This window comes from Tauraco erythrolophus, unplaced genomic scaffold, assembly GCF_009769465.1.
Source record: "Tauraco erythrolophus isolate bTauEry1 unplaced genomic scaffold, bTauEry1.pri scaffold_47_arrow_ctg1, whole genome shotgun sequence".
NCBI classification, from domain to species: Eukaryota; Metazoa; Chordata; class Aves; order Musophagiformes; family Musophagidae; genus Tauraco; species Tauraco erythrolophus.
Window position 1 is genome coordinate 666150 of NW_028238616.1, and position 21402 is coordinate 687551.

Consider the following 21402-nt stretch of genomic DNA (forward strand, 5'->3'; position numbering starts at 1 on the left):
TTTTCATCTAAACCCTTGGATATCAGGAAAAAATTTTTACCATGAGAGTTGTAGAACACTGGAACAGGTTGCCCAGAGAGGTGGTGGATGCTCCATCCCTGGACACGTTCAAGGCCAGGTTGGACGAGGCCCTGAGCAACCTGATCTAGTTGGAGATATCCCTGTTCCTTGCAGGGGGGTTGGACTAGATGACCTTTGAAGGTCCCTTCCAGCCCTAACCATTCTATCATTCTATGATTCTATGATAAATTAATATTTTCTTCTCTTTCAGCTTTTTACAAATAGACTTTTCTAACAGTTTACATCAAAGTCATCGTGTTACCTGGTGTAGGAACATGTTGGCAGCTAAACCGTCAGGTGAAACACCCGTCTGATGACACGTTGGGCATGTATGTTCCTCAGATTCCTGTAATGCTGTTCTAATACCTGTGAATAATTAGAGTCATCAAAAGAGGAGGAAAATTCTGGGGTTCTAATCAATTATAACAACACATCTATGATTAATGGGTGAATCTGGTCTGGAATGGAGAGCATGAAGCACTAAATGTTCAGTGGCGTAACAAATGTCTAGTCTGCAGCAAATAACCGTACAGTTCTGATGTTTCATTGTTGTAACCTGTGGAGATGGAGCCTGGGCTGTGTCCTGAGGTTTCCACTAGTCTTTTTTCCACTATCTAGTACAGTGAGAAGTCACCAACCTCAAGGTTAATGAATAGACACATCTCAAAAAAACAGAAGTAGGTTTGAGTTCTGAAGGTTTTACCCAACTCCCTTGTGGAGAACAATGTGCATTAAATGCCCAGCTCTCTGTTTGTTGCAGATCACAGCGAGTCACCAGAGTGGGCTAAAGAATTTTGTATGAGAGAAATCATTTTAGCGGACATCCTGAATGCATTCAATATCTAATGCTGTAATCACTGGCGCAGTTATGCGCTCTTTGCATGGCTGTCCTTCAGCATCTAAAGAGGATTTACCTAGATAGGTAAAAAGGGAAAAAAGCTTTCAGCCTTTTTTTTTTTTCCCCATACATACAAGAAAAGTTCTTTACTTATTCAGGGCATACTGAAGTATTAAATAGAACTGCTAACGAAGTAATTCCATTATCTCCAATTTCTGCTTTCAGAAGACCAGATTTCATGTTGTGATTTAACAAACGTGGGAATAACACTTACATTTGTCACAGTAACTGTTCCCACAGCAGGGAATGACAGCTGCGTCAGTCATTATCTCCTTACAAATGAGACATAACAGCTCCTCTGGAACAGGATCTGTGGAGGAGGTGGAGGAGGATGACGGCTCCTCCAGTGAAAAGGAAGGCTTCTCCTTCTTTCCTCTAGCACAAGCTTCCCTGGAGCAGGGAGTGGGGAAGGAAAAAGAAAAAGGTTCACCCCAGCTGCAAGTCACTTGAGTGTGTTCCCAGTCCTCCTTGCCAATCTTCCAGTATTTTCCCACATTGTCCATGCTAACTTGGAACACATCCAGCTCAGGAAACCGTCTGGCATAGAGCTCCAGACGTTTCTCTCTCAACGCCGTCCCTGTGGCCGCGCTGTAAGCACGCCCCAAGGCCCGCGTCGCCCGAGCACGCGCTCAGCGCTGCGGGCAGAAGCAGCCCTGTCGTTCTGCCTGCGCGACGCTCGTGCGGCAGGCAGCCCTGTACATCTGCTTGCGGGGCTGCACAGCAGCTGCAGGGACATCTTTTTGCTTCTAGACAGCATTCTCTTCACAATGAGCTGAGCCTCACGCGGGCCAGCTCTTGAACACAGGATGGTGAGGAAACAGAAGTCCAGGAAACGAATTAAAGATACTACGGAAGACAAATAGAGGGAATGCAGCTTGTCTAGCCCTGTGGTTTTCGCACAGCAAAACCACGGCGTGGTCTGAGCATCCGTATGGATCTGCCTCTGTCAGTGGAAGCAATGGGGTGCTGTTCCTCTTGAAGGAGGGGCAGGAGGTCCCTGATGAGCCCCTGGCTGAGCTACACCGTTGTTGAAGCGTGGACTCCTTTCTCCTCCGGAGTTCAGTGCAAAGGGTGTTGCAGATGCAGCCTCTGTATGATTGCCTCCAAGGGAGGTTTTATGTCAGCTTGAATAATAAACTGTAAAGAAGTCAATGAAATGATTTCTCATGCCAATGTCCACTAAGACTGCTAGAGAAGAAAAAAAAAGCTCTTCCCTTCAACACTTACCCTCCCAAAAAAATGCTCATTCGCTGCTCACCCTTAATGCTTTGTTCTTCAAAGCTGTGTGTCAGCAACGTCACGATGAAGTGAGAAGGAGCCTACTTTGGGGCCAGAGGAGGGAAAAAACATAGAGGACTCTCCAGTCTCATTTCAAGGATTGAGACACCTTAATACATGGAGAGGGAACATACTTGCTGCATCCTGAGCTTGTCAGCCACCTTCAGCTGTCTCTTGGTCAAACACGCCAGTATGGTACGCTCCTCATCTGTTCCATGTTTTCTTAGGTTTATGTCTTTAGTAACTGTCACCTCTTTTCATTCTTACCTTTCAAGATTTTTTCTTATCTTAAATTTTTGAGCTTTTTGATGCATACAAGCTGAGAAAGAAAGCAACTGTAAAAGGGAGCTGTCTAGTGTATGGACCAATCACGCTAATTTCCAGTGCCCTGACATGGCTTGCAATATACAACACTTCGAATTCAAACCCTACCAAATCAGGCTTCTTTCTGTCGTACGGTGTTTCTTGTTTGAAATCATGTCTTCACATGTTTGTTAAATGTAAAGGTAAATACTGAGAAAAAATAAATACTGAGAAAAGCTAATTGATGCTGTGTGATTTCTTCCAAAATAAAGAGCATGCACAAGAGCAAAAATGTTTTAAAAGATTTAATGTAAGAATTAAGAACAGAAAAATAATGTTAGCCACTCTCCTTCCATTTCTTCACAAGAGGTTCCATTCGAGGAGATTTTTCACAATCGGTGGCCACCTTCTCTTGGTAAGCTTTAGCTGGGTTTATGATGTTGTCTTTCGTAGGAAAAAAAGCCACTTCTTTGTCTTTCACTGTAATTTGTTTTCTTGGTTTTCTTACACTTTCTATCAACTCAGCACTGGGAAATCCTTCATTCGCATGCTCTCTTCTTCTCTTCTGGTGTTTTTCACTTTTAGCATAAGCTTCTCTGGAGGAGGGATGGGGAAGGAAAAAGAAAAAGGTTAAAGATGAATACAGGAAAAATTCTCCAAGCTTTGGATTTTATCAAAGGAAGATGACAGGTGGAATTTTCATTCCACATTAGTCTTCTAAAACGTAGGCATTTAATTGAAACTTCCAACACAGGAAGAGGGAGGAGGGAACAATTTTCCTTTGGCAGAACTCTTCCATTCACTGGATCAACAAAGAAATTAACTCAGACTAGAAAAATCATGTTTTGACAGCTAGAAATCAAGTGGAATGAATCTTACTTCTCCTTTGCCAGAGGGTAAATGGAAACTGCAGGCTCAGGATTAAGGTAGTCTCTGAGTAATCACACTTTGCAAATGAAAGGTGTCTCTGTTACAGGTTCTAGAATTGAAGATCCATGACAGAAAAAGAGCAGTGCTACCAGGCGTGTTTTTAAACGACCACTCTTGTCAACACACAGTAGTATTTTCTGAGTTTACAGCAACAGGAAAACTTCAGTCTGTTTCACATGTGGGATTTGATAAAAGTCAGTGGGGGAGGAAATCTCAGTCCAACAGCTCTTTGTTAAATTTGGCAAGAAGCCTTTGAAACAGAAACCAGAAGCAAAGTGAGCTTTCCAAGAGAGCAGCTCCACTGCAAACACTGCTGGGATGTTTGGCAGGAATGGAGATCCGTAGCACACCACAAGTTTAACCCACTCCCAGGGGCATGACCAGCAGCATTGCTCTATTTTAAGATTGGAAAGTGTCAGAGATTTTAAGGTTGAGGCCACACTGACAGTATTTCCTCCCCCGTAACTACAGGTGCTGGCCGACTTGGCTGCGCTGCCCTCCGACACCGACACACGGTCTCTCCCGCTCACACCTTGTTCAGCCCAACGCGCCCCGTACTTACGCGCTAATAATTGGTATCACGTATTTTCCATCCTTTGCCATCATAGCGCCCTTTGTGTTCGGATCTTTCACCTCCATCATGAAACTCCGTGGAATTCCCGTGCTCTTCTTAATTCTGGGAACAGACTCAACATTCTTGTCCTGTCAAAAGAAGAAACGTAGGCAGATCTCAAGATTTTGAGGCCCACACTTAGAATGACGTTTCAGTGGTCACTGTAAGCAGCAAAAGCCTTTAACCCTCTCCTTGTACCTAGCTAAGGGCTGCTCGACTCAAATACTTATTTTCCTCAAAGAATAGAGCCAGGATGTTCCAACGGCTTGAGCAGTGGTTTGAACTCAAATCAACACTCTTTGGCTTAACCTCAGGCTCCTGAAGGGTGAAACAGCCCTTGGCTCACCACCCGCTCAGAGAAGAGACACAAACCCGCTCCTCCTCCTCCAAAGCACAACGCAGAGTGAGAGCTTAATTCAGGGCTCTGAGCCAGTCGCTGGGGAAACTGGTATCACCATCGACAGAGGAAGGCTGAATTCCTACCTCCTGCACACACCTTCAGTCACTAAAGTAAAACGGCGTGAGTACTCAACTAGAGACCTGTGTAATTAAAACCATGCAAATATTCTGCAGATGGGGTCAATGGAAACACCCTGGGTTTAGATGAAACCCTAACAACTGTGAATTGTCATTAAAAAGACTTAAAACCAGAAAAATTTCCAGTAATATTGAAATACACAAAACTAAGCATGAAAGGCCACAGAGAAGGACCTACGGATGTATTTAATGGCCATGACCAAGAGAAGAGCACATTTTGCATTTCTAAATCCAGGTTTCTCATGAATTTTGAAGGGCTTTGCAACATTGCCATATATCACCTCCATATGTCACCCCATATATAACATTTCTTGATATAAGCGTTCATGTATTTGTGCCAAGGTAAAAAAATTCAAACCTAAGGAACACCACCATTCCCCCGCAGTCTTACCCCGTTTGTCAGGCAGTCCTTTCTGTAGTGGCCAGGCGTTCCACAACTGAAGCACGTATAAGATGGTAGATGTTTCTTCATGGAACTAAAAGTGGTTTTGGAAAAAAGAAAAAGGTAGGCAAAAAGGTGTCTCTCTTGTTAAAAGAAACACCTCTACAATGTTTCTCTAATCTTCCAAGACCAGATTTGCCATTATCCACACTTACTTGATGCAATGATATTCCTGGCAAGACTGGATCATCATAGCTTTTATTTTGTCATCTTCGGAAGCGTTGGCCTCAGCCAGATTGGCAGTCTGTTTAACAGGAGTTATTTGACAGACACATTAGAAACACACTTCAGCCCACACAGCCAAGACAGCAGCACCCACCCAACCCTGCAAAGAGCAGCACGGCGCTGGCTGAGGTTGCAGGAAAAGAGCTGCAACTCCTATAAAACAGAGCTGTCCTGAAGATGTTCTGGGGAGTCCTTACCCCAGGACGTGATATTGATGTGCCTGTCGACCTACTTGAAAAGAGCATTCTTGGGCTCTCAAAACCGTAGGCACAGTTTGTGCCTTACGTAAAGGCTTGTGGAACCGATCCAATTTCCTGCCAAGTGGACTGAAGTTATGTGCAGAAAAAACTACTTTGAACTGTAATTGAAATTACAATTTGAAAGTTAAAATAAACACTTTAAATTATTAAAAATGAAACTACGGTTTTGTTCACAACAGTTATCCAGCTATAGACCACAGTATAAGACTTAAAAATACAAAGCAAACACTTTTTAATTTTTTTTTAAAGTATTTGGCAAGAATATATCTATACCTTGATAAGCTGAGCCAGAGACATAGGTGCAGAAGAGTCCTTCATCTGTTCACAAAAAATGAAACACATATTCAAGTTCTACAATCAAACATAGCAAGAGTTAACCTCTACTGCATTCTGAAAGTCTGCACTATATCCTCTGAGTGTCACTGAAAGAGGTATTTCCAACAATCCAAGTTTTGTTGAGAAGGAAGCATCACTCCAGGAAGGTTATTTTCAGTGTAGATGGTAAATTAATCTGTTATTGTCTCATTATTTATAAATGCCCAGGGTTATGCTTTTAGGAACACAGCAGAGTTGCCTGTCAAAATAAAGCACAGGCGTATCTGCCTTGAAACGTGAACCTGCCCCTCCTGACAAGAAGTTTTAAAATGCTTGGCCAAGCCATCACACTCGCTATCAGACCAAAACCAATTTTGAATGACGATGAAAACACGGACTCAGAGCACAATCTTGCCATTTTTTTTTTCTCCAGTGCAACCACACTCCTCCTGCCCAGCCACCTACTGGAACAGCTTGCAGGAAGGAAGTCCTCAGGCCACCAGTTAGTGATGGACTGCAGGGTTTAGTGAGAACTAATAGTGAAGGGCAGCTTTCCCACAAGTCAAAAGGGTAACTCTTCTCTTGTTCCTTTTCCAGTACCTTGAATTATATGATGCCACAAGCAGCAGTTCAGTTTACACTAGTAAAATGTTCTCAGAAGGACACTCGAATCACTGCTGCTTACGTCTTAAGTTCAAAAACGTAGAAGAAAATGTCACCATGTGAACTGAACAGCTCTCCTCAAGAGGTCACTAAATCGATCAGAAGAGAGATTCAAACCCTTCCTTGGAAAAAACTCTTGTCCTTTATTACGTCATTGAGTGGAAGAATTCAAGGGAACAGTTTTAGCAGACTCTGGGGAAAAAAAATATCTATCTGCAGAAGAGGATTCAGTTAATCGTTCCTTCTCTGTATGTTTAAGAAAGCACATACACTGTTCCTGTATGACTAACAAAAAAGTTCTTGAAAATGTGCCTTTGGAGAGGAACAGCCAGATCTGGAAAAAGGGACCTTCTTTCCACTGCAAGTCTTACCAGAAGATTCAGCTTTCCTTCTTTTCAAACATGTTCTACCTAGTTCTGTTAAAAAGGAGCCTGATCAAGCCTTTTGAAGTGTCATGCTCCATATGCCACGCTGTTTTACACGTCGAAAACCAGGCTTATGTTCTCTCAGGGCAGGTACAGCCACTCTCATTTTGTGGTTTTTCAGAAGCAAACAAGAACTTAGGAGAGCTCTCTCTTGGAGTCTGGCATTCCACAGTCTAGGATTGACCAGCACCTGAGGCATAACAGTTAATAAACTACTAACTCATTCTTGGTTTTTTTTGAAGGAAAGAGTTATTCCATGGCCTGAGGGCAACAGTCTGATTTCTTAAGGGGGGTGAGAGCACTTCTTTCTGCTAAACAGTTATCAAAAGCAGCAAATAGATAATTAAGGCACTACTCAGTACGTTTGGCCAACAGCCATCTTCCAGTCACCCAACATTCTTCTTCTCCTCAAACACGTAGAAGGCTAAACAGGAACTGACACAAAGCGAGTGGGAAATGGGACAGAAAATAGGAGGGAAAAGGCTAATCTCACTGCTGGAGGGCTGCTTTTCAACTACAGTGGTTCCCTAAAACCCGACAGCTTGGCTAAGCTACAAGTTCGGCCAGGAAGGATCACGGTTGTGCTCGATGGCACTAAACCAACGGCCATGACTCTCTGCATTTCTGCAGCCTCTGAGGACCAATTCCAGCCAGAGGTCCTTGCAGTTGCTGAAGCAGTCATACTCATCCAAAAAGGACCCACGTTCTTGCTTTGCCTGTAGTAACAGGAGGGCAGCAGCACAAAGTTGGAAGTGCAGAATGACAGCTAATGTAAGAGCAAGACAACGAAGAAACAGTCCGAGTACAAGCCTTTGTGTATCCTTTCAGAACAAATCCAACCGTTTTTAGTTTCACTGCTTTACTGGTCAGCCAGAACTGGCAACCTTTCCTGTGCTTTATTCCCACCACACTCAGACCCAGGTTCTGCTCTGAAATACAGACAACAATACACGTATTTCAAACACCCAAACAAACCACAGCTCCCATACTTTAGACCAAGACCTGAGTTAGCTTCAAGAATAAAGCCAGTCATGTCTCCAACACCAGAGGCACCTGAGGCTGCAGCGCTTTCACAGCCAGCGAGAGAGAGGGGGCTCGTGCAGCGAGGCACAAGGCTCCCACCCTGCCCACGGCTGCCCACAGCCCACCGCAGGTGCCGTCAGAGCAAACACGGAGGGAACGTGTTTGCTTTGTCTTTCATTTACTTCCTTTAGTTCTAGCTGACACTGAGGCTTCCTTCCCACTCCAGGATTTTCCTTTTTTTTTTTTTTTTTTGAGACATCTATGTTATCTAAAGAAAAGCTGAACCTTTAAGGAAATTAGAGCAGCATCCAGGCCTGAAGTCACCCAGATCCAAAGATGGACTGCAGGCAGAAGTGAAGGAAACAACAGGGATTGTATCCAGAAATTCACCAGGCTCTGAACTTGTGCCAAAATTTATACACTGGGTTTTAGACATTTTTATTTGCAGACAAACTATGAAACTAAACTGCTTCATCAGATAAAGTGGAAAGATCAGATGCAGAACTTTAGGACACCACTTTGTGCAGCGACGATATTCAAATTCACAGCCATCTGTTAAAGACATGTGCTCAGAGGGGCGCAAACAACTTCAGCTACACAGTTTTAGGAACAAATAGCCAAATATCTAGGGACATGGGAAGGAATCATTTAGTGGCACAGAACTGTCCTCCAAACATAGGGCATATGTGGGTTTTGGTGACCCCCACGTCAAAAGGAAGAAACAGTACCAAGTTTAAGAGAATGGTTTAACATTAGGCAAAAAAAGTATTTAAAAACAAGCGCTAAGTGACACAGTGGGAATATGGCAAAGTATGCTCCAAAGAATTTTTATGGCAGGAAACTAAAAGCACACAACAACCTATACAAACATACGTGTTACCAGCGACAGACAGACAGATGTAGAACGTGGCACCGAGTTCAATCGTGCAAACCATGAACCTACGTGACCTAAAAACGATCGTACGTCACCTGCGCGACACAACGTCACTCAGGAAACATTCCGGCACATTCACTGTGAAAGGCAAGGCATTACTGAGCACAAGTGCCACTGTTCACGTGGGAACTGTGCCAAGGATGGCATTACTGCACATTGCATTTACAACCTATGCTATGCTTTCCTGGAAAATATATCGTGTTAATGCTCAGAAAATTAATACAAGGCTGCATGGATTAGAATTAAGTGTAGTGCGTAGAAAAACGTGTGAGATCGTGTTTTTCCATACCGCTTGGGATGTTCCACTCCCTGACTCAGCTGGACTTCTAGAAGAAGAAATAAAAGGGATCAGAACTTAAAATAAAGCACTCATACTCAACATAAAGCAGTGAAAATAGATTATAAAACCTGAACATCAAAACATTACATTCTGATAGTCTAGCAAATGTGGAAATTAATCTCTATTCATCAATTGTTCTCTCTTGGTACATTCAGTGCAACTAAAAAACCTCCCCAAAAATCTCATTTCTACTTTGCCACAAATGAAGACTTACAGATACAGAACACAACAGTGCAAGGGTACGTCGTCAGGTATTTTGTCTCTGCTACGTCAGTATCAAACCCAGGGAGTCTGCACTGCAGTTTCATGTTCATGAAGACTCAGCCATCCAAAAGGAAGGTACCTTTAGCCCATCAGTATATCCCTGGTTTACAAATAGGTACCAGATGGAGCACTTGATTCCCAAGAAAGAACAGTGATCGTCTAGACACTTGGAAGCAAAGGCTTACTGCAGTGAAAAACGCAGTCGTCTGGCAAAGAAATAACAACACTGTCAGCAGCAGAGTCCTTAGAGGACTGTGTCTTTGTGGGAGCCCAAGCACCGTGTTCAGATATCTACAATGTTTTGCCATGAAACTGTCAAAATGCCAAACGTCTTACACCTGTTATTGTAAATAAAAATAGCAGTAGAAACGTCACCTGAAAGCAGTTCCCAGGATGTTGTGCGATTTAGGAGCCCTGTGACAGAAAAAAAAAAAAAGTGCCTTACTTGTCAGAATTTGCTTTAAGATAAGCTTGAAAATGCTACCATATTTTAGGAAATATAACATCTGAAAACTTCCTGAGATTCCACATTTAAATGAACCCCCAAAACAAGGCCATGTAGTTGAGCAGAACGCTGTGGCACCCGGAGCTCCTGGGCAGTGCCTGGAAGCACTGCGGCACCCGCCGCAGCAACGGGCCCAGGGCTGGCACGCGGAGCCACGGAAATGCAGGGCTTTGGCTTCCAGGTGCTTCACAGGCACCAGGATGCTGCTGTGCTGGTTGCTGGAGACACACTGTGGCTCATCACTCCACTTGATTCATTGAGAAGCAACATTCGACAGACACCACCAAACCACCAGCTGAGAACATCTACGGACCGCGGGGGCGCAGAAGACTTGACCCTTCAGACGGGGCTGGTGCAGCTGACACAGAACCGGGCGGTACGAACACACCGACAGCAACAGCCCTGTAGTCAGGGTCGCATCTGAAGAGCTGTAATTTTAATCAGTACACCCCATTCTCTGTCCTCTGTACGTTTTAGAAACACAGAGTTAAAGCCTGGAGCACAGATACCAACACGGGGTGAAAACAGGCTTAGAAGGATCACATTTGGTAACGTGCTAAACTGCTGATGGAGTTCCAAGTTTGGAAAGGATTAACTGTTCCTTCATCCTACTCACACAAAAGACAACACACTTCAGGATGTTGTCCTTCTTCTCTTGCCTGAAACTGGCATTGTCTTCAGGAAACTAACAGGAATCCCTTAGAAATGACACTTGTTTGCACGGCTCGCCAGCTGGCTGCCCTTGCTCTTTCCTTTATTTGTGCAAAAAGCACAGCTCGTGTGCAAAACCCCAGACTGATGACATAAGAACACCTGCCATATCCCACCTCCCCTCCCCCAAATGCAAGAGTCAAACACTGAGAATCAGACTCTTCTGAGAGGGAAACACGTTCTAAGTTTACGCTACAATGCATCACTTTCCTCACTATAAGGGCAGTAAACGCCTACTCTCCATGCAGGGGAAACAGCTTGGCTCTCAGAACAACCAATCCCAAGAACGAACTCCAGAAAACCCTCTTAAAAGTTACCATGGTTGGAGTTTGAGCCCCCTAACCCAGCAAGCCTATAACTGTCAGTCGACTTTGGGACAGATACAGTCAAATCTGCCCCAGGACAACAAAGACGAACAGCAGCTCCAAAGAGAAAGACAGGAGCGGAACGCCTCTGTGAACCGTCAACTCCTTAAGCATGGCCAACACACCGAAACTCTAACGCAGAACACAGAGCTTCTGGGTACTTACGTGACACGTGTTCTGCTGGTCGCTTTGACTCCTCCAGCAGGGATTCTCCTAACAACAACCGAGGAGTTCTTGGGAATCAGTGCGTTATCAGCTGCGTACTCTGAAAACAACATTCATACAGAAAAAACATCAGCCAATTCATAACAATGTCTACTAAGATGCAATTACACAGCACTTCAGAGAATCCCTTTCCAGCTCTAAAAGCATAATTTTAGATGTAACATTGGACCATTATTGGCTCAACACACTAACACCACATCTCCAGAAATCTTCAGGTTTGGTTATCAAACACAAGCAGCAAAATCTTTTTCATTGTTTTTAAATAGTTTGAATGCCAGCAGGAAAATGAGATCTTGGGAAAGAAACAGACCACGGCAAAGTCCCACCTGCATAAGCCACATTCTAAAGTCTGCCTAGCTTGCCCTGCAACCAAACAGGCACTCAGCTAAAGCACGAAAACTCCGCGCCGTTGCTCTCGTAGCTGTTCTCCAAAAGCGATGCCCCCACGCTGCTGGTGCTCGAGAGCGACGGAACGCTGCAGAGCGCCGGCCACCTCTGTCTCCTTCTTGGAGCTTAATCCATCCACTAACACACTTCTCAGCAGCTCAGTGCTTTGCGTTGAAATGGAAACGGAACTGGCAGTGCTAGAATTTGGATCATAGACATTGTGTTGTTTTCTTTTTTTAAGTTTGCTTGCACAAGTAGAGCAGAATCAGCTCAAGTTCAAGTGGTATCTCCCCTGTCAAGCTAATCATCTAATTGGAATTAACCAAAGGGAAGGGAATTCCTTCGATTCACTTTTTGCAGAGCAGACACTCCCAACAAAATTACTTACACAGACAGCGTTGAAAAGTCTTTTGAAAATAGTCTGTGCCTGCAGCTGCCCATGCTCTGCCTTGGCTTATCCCGTGCTAGTCTCCTGAAGCTCTGTCAGGGTGGTTTTGCTCAGTAATCACGCACAAAGTAGCAATATTTCACAATTTATGTTCTGGTTTTCAGTATATTATTCCTACAGGCAGGAACCTTTCTTCGACCAAAACATACCTACCAGAGGACACACAATTTCAACCATAAAATTAAAATGTTACTGCTATTTCGAAAGGACAGAATGCTTCTGCAGAAAACTGAGAAACCATTTAGGTGAAACTAATTCCTGACCTTCCTCCCTAGGGAACTGAACACCAACCTTCCCCTGGACTCCAGAGTACTTTCAGATTGTAGGAGAAAGGACTACTGATGACGAGAACAGAAGCTCTTAGAGAAGTCATCTCCTGAAACCAACCCTTAGAGCTCTTCTCAAAAGGAAAATCTCAACAGTACAGAGCCACCAGTGAAGACTTACACTGGGAGCTGCAGATGGAGGAGGCACTCAAACAGTACTGAGGCCCAGACAAACAACTGGGAGATCATGCCAGCTGCAGTTCCAGAAGCTCAAAGCAGCCATTTCTACCTGCTGAACAGACACCACCAAGTATTCTTTCTGGTCCAGATCACAAACCACCGGATTAAGACCAGTTCAGAGTCCCATTTTCAGTCAGTTGTTTCATTTCTGTGTTTCACCCGACCAGCAGAATAGCACATTCTCCAAGTGTTTTGAGTCAGAACGCTACGGGGCAGGAAGAGTACTCAAACCACCTGATTTCTGGAGCCTGCAGTTCTCCACAGTACTGGGAGAACATCTGTTATAAAAGTCAGGTCAGGAAATTCAGATCATATTAAACGGAGACAAGTTTAAATGCATCATTCTTGAGTAAAGGCTTTTCCAGGGGAATTCTGCCTTTAGAGAACATGCCTCCATAGGAAATATGGAAGAGGACACACCCCACCCCCATGCCTTTTCAAATAGGTCCCAACCATCCCTTTTGCCTTCCCAGCATCTTCAAAAGAGTCCATCCTATCATTTTTTTTCCACTCATATCTAAAACCCCGTTGACTTTCAGCTTTATTAGCATCGCTCCTGTTACGAGATTTGCGTTGCAAGAAGTGACAGCTGCTGAACTGCAAAGGTTACAGCACTCAAGCAGCAGGCCACCTTCACTGCAGGGTCACCGTGTCCTTTCCAACATCATCCCAATATTCAGTCAGGACTCCTGCACAGACAAAGTTCCAACAGCACCAATACTTTATGCCCACATGTAAGAATTCCAAACATCCCATTTAGGCAGATTCTCCTGGTCTAGTTCTTTCCTTTAGCTTCTCAAGGTGAGCTGAAGCACCTGTATCTGAGTACTAAAACCTGAAATTCACAGTTATTCATATAAACCAGAAATCAGCGGACGTATCTATTATACTGAAAGGTATTCCCTGGCTTTGCTCTGAAAACCACGGGGGGGTTTGCATTTTCACATCGAAAAACACCCTCACAAAAGCTTCAATAAGCCTCTGTGTCCCTCATCTACCAAGTTTAAAATTTTGTGGTCATTTTATGAAGGTCCAAGTGCAACACAACCTACCTAGAGAAGGATCTTGTGACTCTTAAACAACAGTCACACTCTTTACAGAACAACATTCCTTCTTTAACCTCACCTTTAGGCAGCACCACATTTAACAGAACCTGGTGAAGCAGACACTTTCTCTTCACTGAGTGCTGAGCACGTACGAAAACAAAGCAACACACAGCTGGTATTGTGTAGAGTAACACTCTATGGGGCAACATAGGCAGGAGCATAACTTTTTCTTCTAAAACTTCTAAAGCTTTCTGTTCCTCGCCTGCTATCACAGAATCCACCTGTTTGGCCTATTTCAAAACATTTTTTTCTTCTGCTGATAATTGGGCTCCATCCCAGTCTGCTACCATCCAACATGCAGCTTTTAAGGCTCTATGTTACACAGACCCAACAAGCACAGGAGTGATGAAGGCCAGCTGGCCACTCAGCCTGCTAGCACTTGTCAAGCTGAAAGTACATGAACAACTGAAGGCAAAATTCAGAGACTCTTCTACAGCAGCAAAGCCCTTAAAGCAGATGAAACAGCTTTCAAAGGCTCTTGACAACTTTATTCAATAGCACTAGAAAAAGTCAAGACTTCTGAAACGTGTCTCTCCCTCTGTACGTCACGCAATCCCATGGCATCCCTCAGACCCCTCACGTGGTGCTGTTAAGTCTCTCCACTGACATTCTCCTGAAAACAGCGTAAATATCTGCAGATAAACAGCGAGCTGTAGGGCCAGCCACTTTACAGGGTAGGTACAGTCACTGCAGCGTACACACCGTTTGGGTTCAGTTTTCATGCATGGAACAGGAAGAAGAAAATACCACTGGGACACATTGGAAAGAAAAGACTGTTGTAAGAGTGTCACAGAACCACAGAAAAAAAAAAAATAATGTTTGAGGAATGAAAAACACTTTACAACTTGTCAAGATGGCAGGTTGAGATATCATTGACACTGAAATATCATACTAAGTCATATGAAACCATGAGCATCTCTCAGAATCAAGCACCACTGATTAGATTTAAAAGAACTCATGCCCTCTCTGAAAATGTTTCTCACATGTATTCACCACAAATGTTCTGCCGTGACACCTCAGTACTGCCCTGGCAGGATCAACGTGCAGCACCAGGAAAATGAAACATGGGTAGAAATGAAGGATGAAATTCATTTGCTCGACAGCACCTGAACGACAACCTCTTCGGTGTAGGAAGGCAGCTGTGTTAAGAAGAAATTCCAAAGTATGATCTGGATACAGAGAACACTCGTGTGCCAGCCGCTCGAAAGGGTCTGCAAGATCAGAACTCGCAGCCACAGCCTGGGTGCACGGTGTGGCTAGCGAGCCGTGCCTGCCACAGCCACAGCCTGGATGCACGGTGTGGCTAACGAGCCGTGCCCGCCACAGCCACAGCCTGGGTGCACGGTGTGGCTAACGAGCCGTGCCCGCCACAGCCACAGCCTGGGTGCACGGTGTGGCTAACGAGCCGTGCCCGCCACAGCCACAGCCTGGGTGCACGGTGTGGCTAACGAGCCGTGCCCGCCACAGCCACAGCCTGGGTGCACGGTGTGGCTAACGAGCCGTGCCCGCCACAGCCACAGCCTGGGTGCACGGTGTGGCTAACGAGCCGTGCCCGCCACAGCCACAGCCTGGGTGCACGGTGTGGCTAGCGAGCCGTGCCTGCCACAGACACAGCCTGGATCCACGGTGTGGCTAGCGAGCCGTGCCTGCCACAGCCTGGATGCACGGTGTGGCTAACGAGCCGTGCCTGCCACAGCCACAGCCCGGATCCATGGTGTGGCTAACGAGCCGTGCCTGCCACAGCCACACAACCGCTCTCCCAACGCAGCGGAGTAAAACAAGTTGAAGACAAAATTAAGTCACCAAAATACTGTTTTTCTCCAAATCAGCCATCTGTTCTATTGCTATCACTTGCAGCTTTCTCTGCCAGACTTCAAAGAAATCTGGCACGTCTGTTATTTTACGATAGCCTCCCACATTTCCTTATCATTTTACGCAGAAGAATTCCAGGAAATCCAAACTCTTCTAAGCACTACATGTCGCACATCAGCCTCGCTCTGTGTCTAGAAGACAGATCTGCAGGTAGTTGTCAGAACAGCAACTACAAAAGCACAGCTCTGAGGCCCCCAGCACGGGTCACGGCTACCAACCATGGCCAAATCCCATTATTATTCCCACTCAGCTTAATCCCTGGTGCTGTGTGCCCTCCCTGTCCCGCTGCACGTTGGTGGGATGGGCACCGGGCTGACCCACGCTACGTGGGGACGAGCCATGAAGAGCACAGCACGGCTCCCGCAGCCGTGAGCCCGCACGGTGTCCGTGCCACTGCCAGCAAGGCAGCTCCGATGCCCCACGCACCTTCCTCGGTCTGGGCGTTGGTGATCTGCAGGTCGCAGCTGGTCGCCTTCAGCTTCTCGCGGTTCATGATCTGGCGCTTGAGGTCGCACAGGGAGATGTGGAGGCCACTGAAGGTGATCGTATCATAGCTCAGCTTCGAGAAGAATTTGTAGTGGACACACGACATGGTCGGAGCCAGGTGCTGCCTGCTCCGTGACAGCGTCTACCCTGGATGCCTCTGCTCCCTCTCTCGCACGCAGAGCTCCCAAAGCCCAACCGCTCGCTGTGCCAACTGGGGCACCCGTATCCGCGTACCGCACGGGGGTTTCCTGGCAACGCACACTGCACCCCTGCCCACCCGTGCCTCACGACACCCAGCGCATCACGGCAAAAGGCCCGCGTCATGTTGGTGGGGCAGCTCTGCCCTCTTCGTCCTAACGCCAAGCACCTACTGGCGGGGGCATCAGCCCTGGGCCTGTTGCACCCCAGGGTGCTGGGGTCACTGCTGTGCCCCTGGCCTGTCACCACCTGGTGTCCCGTCCCCCCCAGGCCTCTCACTGGGTCCAAACCTTACTGGTTTACCTAAACAACCAAATCCAGCACACTCTAACCCTTTTACGGGGAAGAATTCACATGAGTTGGGTTTATCTGAAGACTACACTCCCCTATCTGCACGACATCCAGGGCAACTTTGCGTAGGTGCAGAAAGGGCACTCGAGGACTGACCCTCAGCCTGAGCTGCACAGTGTATTCTCAGAGCATTAACACCACCCACGCAGGTAGAACCAGTATCACTCCTGCCTCTGCAGCTCCGAGCCAGCAGAGGGTACCACAGGGAGAAACCAAACCCTTATCACAAACGGCAATACAGAATCCATCAGCCCTGCTCCACCTTTTGGAAGCACAGGGCAGAGCCTGCGCGTTGCCGAAGGGCGTTTAAAGGTGGAAATAAGGAACTGCAGAAAGACCAACTCTGGGGATGTCTGGATCAAGAAAGAAGCAGATGGATGATGACGCCACAGAATTGGAGTTGGTCTGCAAAACAGCATCGCGTGTGTGTCTGCGTTAAGGAGCGATGGGTCAAATCATGTTGGACCTGAATGCTTGAAAGGCATAAAAACCACATGTAGAACCGCATTTGGGGTGCCCTAATTGGACCGGGACACCTTCTGCACATGAATAGAGAATTACACTTGTAATTCTAGACTTTGTGTCTAGAGCACCCTCTAGAAAATCAAGCAGTGCTTTTTCCCTCTTCTCCTCCAAGGGCTAATGTGGGGAGAAAATCAGAAATGGCACCTTCTCCTGCAGGGCAGAGGTTTTCTGCCTTGAAACAACACATACATTTGTACAGGAATGGTGTGAACCTCACAGAGTCTCCTGGGTCTTCCACCTGCCCTATAGACACAAAACTAACAGCACTTTAACTCTTTAACAATGGGCAGGTACCCACTGGATGCCCAGTGGAATGAGCTCATCTTCCCGCTCTCTCCAACCCACAAACCCTTTAATACCCCCCTGTCAGCCTGTCGTTTTTCTCACGTTGACATGAGAAAAGAGCATATGGAAACCTGATTCTAAATGGGGAATCCCTTTATCTGTCACTGAGTCCCAAGCACCCAGCAAACCCAGCTGTGATGACCCCATCACAGAGAATTAACAGGAGGACAAACAGAAGGAGGAGGAAAAGAAGGAAGACAAACAGGATGAACTGGTAGATGGCAGGAGGAGGAAGAAGGAGACGAAGAAGGTAAGGAACATGGAAAGAGAATGAAAACAAGGAGGAAAAAGAGAAAGAAAAGAAGAAAGGAACAACATGAAAAGGAACAAGAGGAGGAGAAAGGAGAGGTGGAGGAGAAACACAAGGAATGGTCAGAAGAGGAAGAGATGGCAGAGGACTAGCAGCAGGAGGAAGAATAGGAAAAGAAAGATGAGCAGGAGGAGGAACAGAAGATAGAAGAATAAGATACAGAACAGGAGGAGCAGGACAAACAGGAGAAAGAAGAGAAAACAAGAGGAGGAAGAAAAGTAGGATGAGAAGGAGTAGGAGGAGGTAGAAGGGCAGGAGGAGGAGAAGGAGGAAGCAAAAAGAGGAGGAGAATGAAAAGGAATGGGAACATGAGGAGACGAAGACGAAGAGAAGGAAGAGGAGGATGTCTGCCTACGTTTAGCCGGTGTCCGGGCCACACAACAGCAGCTGTTCTGTTACTCATGACCCCTCCCCATCAAGGAGGGGAATCGGGTGAAGGAAGGAAGGCCCACGGGTTGAGATAAGAACCCTTTATTAACCAAAATGAAATAAAATAAAATGGAACATAATAAGGAGAACATTAATATATTTTCCAGATGAGTGATCTACGGTGCAATTGCTCACCACCCCTCGACCAATAGCCATCCCATTCCCTGCTAGCGACCCCCAAGGAGGAAAATCCCAAAACGGCAATCCCGGAAGAAAGCGAGTAGGCCTTGGGAGCAGAATGACAGGGAGACCCTCCCAGGACAGCAATCATCTAGAAAGAGAGACAGTCCCCAGCAAACTTTCCAACTCACAGTGAGCACGACACTACATGGCATGGATTACCCACTTGCCAAATTCAGTGTCAGTCACCCTGGACACACTCTCCCCAAGTTCTTGGACATCAGGGTCATAAGCAAAACCAACTTGAAAAGTCCTTGAGCACTACAGATACCTACTGCGACGGTGTGATGTGGGGGGGTTCCTGGTGGCAGGAGCTGGCGACCAGATCGGACTCCCACCCCCCCGGGGTTGAGCCAATCGGCACCTCTGCGAATTGCCCTATTTACGTCGGGACAAAGGAACCAGAAAGGTGTGCCTGTGCCCAGGAGGAGAAAGGGGAGGAGGGCACTGTCCCCCTCCCCGGCTCCCAGCTGGCCGGCTGCCCACGCTGGGCCGGTGCCACCCGGTGAGGATGGCGGCGGCAGAGTCGCCTGGGGAACTCGGGGAGAGCCCCGCTCCCGGGGTGCCCACTGGGCGGAGTTCACCCAGAGAGGACTGAGATCTGAGAGAAACGGCCACACCGACACCAGGTCAGTGAAGATGGACTGGGAGGAATTGTACTGGAGCTGAATTTCCCCTGCAACCGGTGGCGAGACGGCAGGCGGCCCCCTGCAGCCAGGACGGTCTCGGTGGAGCAGAGACCCACTCGCGGCCCGTGGAGAACCCACGTCGGGGAAGGGATGCCTGAGCCTGAGGACGCTCGTGAAGCATGGGATGCACGATGAGGCAGAGAGGCATCTAGAGTCCGTGGGACGACCCACGCCGGAGCGAGTGGCAACGACTCCCTAATGACTCCTCCATGGTGGGTGGGTGCTCCCTCTGTTCCTGTCTCGACCCTCAGTCCCTTTATTACATTTTTCTCCTCTCCACTTTACTGGAGAAGGAGTGAGAGAGTGGCTGTGTGGAGTTTAATTGCCGGATCGGCCTAAACCACGACACCTACGTACCACGGCTGGCTACAAACTACAGCAAAGTGTCTTATCAACTTTGTTCTCACCAAATCGGGGGCTGCAGTCTTCTCAAAACTGCAGCTTACTCTAGAAATGTGGCTTTTCTGAACAGGAAAGTGATTCTAGGATTGTATCCCAGTGAAATCAGGACAATGACAGACAGGATGAAGAGGATCAGAACAAACAGAAGGCGGTGGAGGAGGCAAGAGAAAAAGAGAAGAAGGAGGAGGAGAAACAAGAAGAGGAATGAGCAAGAGGACAAACAGGAGAATAAGGACAACCAACAAGAGAAGGAAGATGGGGATGAAGTTGTGGAGGAGGAGTGGGAGGAAGGGAGAGGAAGAGAAGGAGGACAACTACAGCAATGACAAACAGGAGGACAGACAAGGAGGAGAAGAAGGGTAGAAGAATGACAATGAAGAGAAGCAGGAACAGGAGGTGGAGGAATACGATCAGGAAGAGGAACAGGCAGAGTCAAAAGCACGTATAGTGAGCTAAATGTTCCAAGACACACGTACAGCAATGTACAATGAGAAATTACAAACAAACATACTTGGAAACAAGTTCCCATGGTCACCTTTTTTTCCTCTTCCCCTTCCAGGTGACACTGGTCGAGCTATTCGTTGGTCTGCGATCCAGTCTCCAATGCTGGATATCTGATACACGCTTGATAAAACAACAGCACTGAAATCCAAAGGGAAGTGACCAAGAAGGCTCCCACTGCACATGGCCACCTGACTGCCTTCAGCAAAACGGAGTCTGGATCCTGATCGCTCACTTCTGCCTGGAGTAGTCCCATTCCTCATCTGAAAGCTCCTGCGTGCCCAGCTGAGGACAGACACAATCCACACAAAGAGCACGCAGAGCGCAACGCTGCACCTTCCTTTTCCCCTCCAAAATAATCAGGAAATCTATTTGAAGGACAGATTCACACACACTGTCATGGCTGATGAACCTTTCCCTAAGCACATGTACCTTCAGATAGGAGCTAAGCTGAAGAAAAGGACTCTCCACAAAAATAGACCACCCAGAACACAAGACCAGGTAAAAATAACATAAGTCCAGGAACCCAGGGACAACAAACCCAGATTCTGTCCATAACAATAACACACTTTATTCCTAACTTGCTTAAAATCTGGCATACCATAACCCTGTCACCCTATAACCCTAGCACACTTTAGCCGTAAGTACCAAAAAATGCCACACAAACTCCCTGGAGATCTCTGCCAGGTGGTCCTGGATCTCAGACATCACAACTTTGAAGTGGAAGTGAGACCAAGCCACCAGGACACCACCAGCATCCATCTTCACCCCCTGAAAAAGTGCCTGGGTTCAACGGGGAGAAAGGCTGAGGAACTTGGAGACTTTGAACCAGCCAGTCCTGGCAGCAGGGCTTCAGCTGATAACTCCTGCGTCAGAGCTATGAGGGAGATGACCCCGTCCTCTCTGCGAGAGCCCTCGGGGCGCTGTACTCAGCTCCAAGGGGCTGGATACGGCCTCGGCTCTACGAGGTGGTGCTTCCCGGGAGCAGGATCTGCAAAACCCTCGTCAGGCCTGGATGCCCGAGAACCATCTCTGCGCTGCCCCGTGTCTCACCAACACCAGGGCTGGAGGAAGGCTGCTTTGGTGGCCTTGAACAGAACCAGCTCACCTGGGTTGCTGGGAGGTCGCCGGACACCTCTGCTCTCAGGCCGGTCTCAGCGCTGCTCTGCCATTGGCTGTCACCTCCCTGCAGGACCCTCTCCAGCACATGGGACGTCTCCACGGGGTCACCCTGTGGACAACGATCGAAAAGGAGGGATGGGGCTGGCACCCATTCCCAGGGTGCCACGGGAGAGACCTGCCACCCCTAAATCAGCCGTGTGACGCGGACACCACGTGTGAGCTGCAGACG

The 21402-nt window shown here is 47.0% G+C and overlaps 1 protein-coding gene across 4 annotated transcripts; it reads right to left on the reverse strand.

Annotated features, from left to right (window-relative positions):
* Nucleotides 1-2829: 2829 nt before the first annotated feature.
* On the reverse strand, nt 2830-21153 carry LOC104380604 (E3 ubiquitin-protein ligase RBBP6-like). 4 transcript variants are annotated; one of them, XM_086630696.1, is made up of 10 exons: nt 20062-20101; nt 16062-16168; nt 11257-11356; nt 9886-9924; nt 9196-9232; nt 5820-5864; nt 5217-5305; nt 5011-5095; nt 4032-4171; nt 2830-3135 (listed from the first exon to the last, which is right to left on the reverse strand). In XM_086630696.1, exons 2-10 carry the CDS (start codon nt 16126-16128, stop codon nt 2877-2879), a joined length of 861 nt encoding a protein of 286 aa, XP_086486822.1. In that variant the 5' UTR covers nt 16129-16168; nt 20062-20101; the 3' UTR covers nt 2830-2876. The 4 variants fall into 4 exon arrangements, with proteins under 4 accessions (XP_086486822.1, XP_086486820.1, XP_086486819.1 ...); XM_086630694.1 differs by lacking the exon at nt 16062-16168 and having other exon boundaries at nt 20086-21153; XM_086630693.1 differs by lacking the exon at nt 16062-16168 and having other exon boundaries at nt 20062-21153.
* Nucleotides 21154-21402: the final 249 nt, after the last annotated feature.

What these genes read in the sequence shown, in the direction of transcription:
- LOC104380604 (XM_086630693.1), bottom strand. Translation starts at nt 20,314, where the DNA reads ATGAGGAATGGGACTACTCCAGGCAGAAGTGAGCGATCAGGATCCAGA. An exon ending in CCATGGGAACTTGTTTCCAA is followed by an intron (nt 11,357 to 20,061) that starts GTATGTTTGTTT and finishes TGTTGTTTTCAG; the next exon opens with AGTACGCAGCTGATAACGCA. An exon ending in GGAGTGGAACATCCCAAGCG is followed by an intron (nt 5,865 to 9,195) that starts GTATGGAAAAAC and finishes TTTTGTGAACAG; the next exon opens with ATGAAGGACTCTTCTGCACC.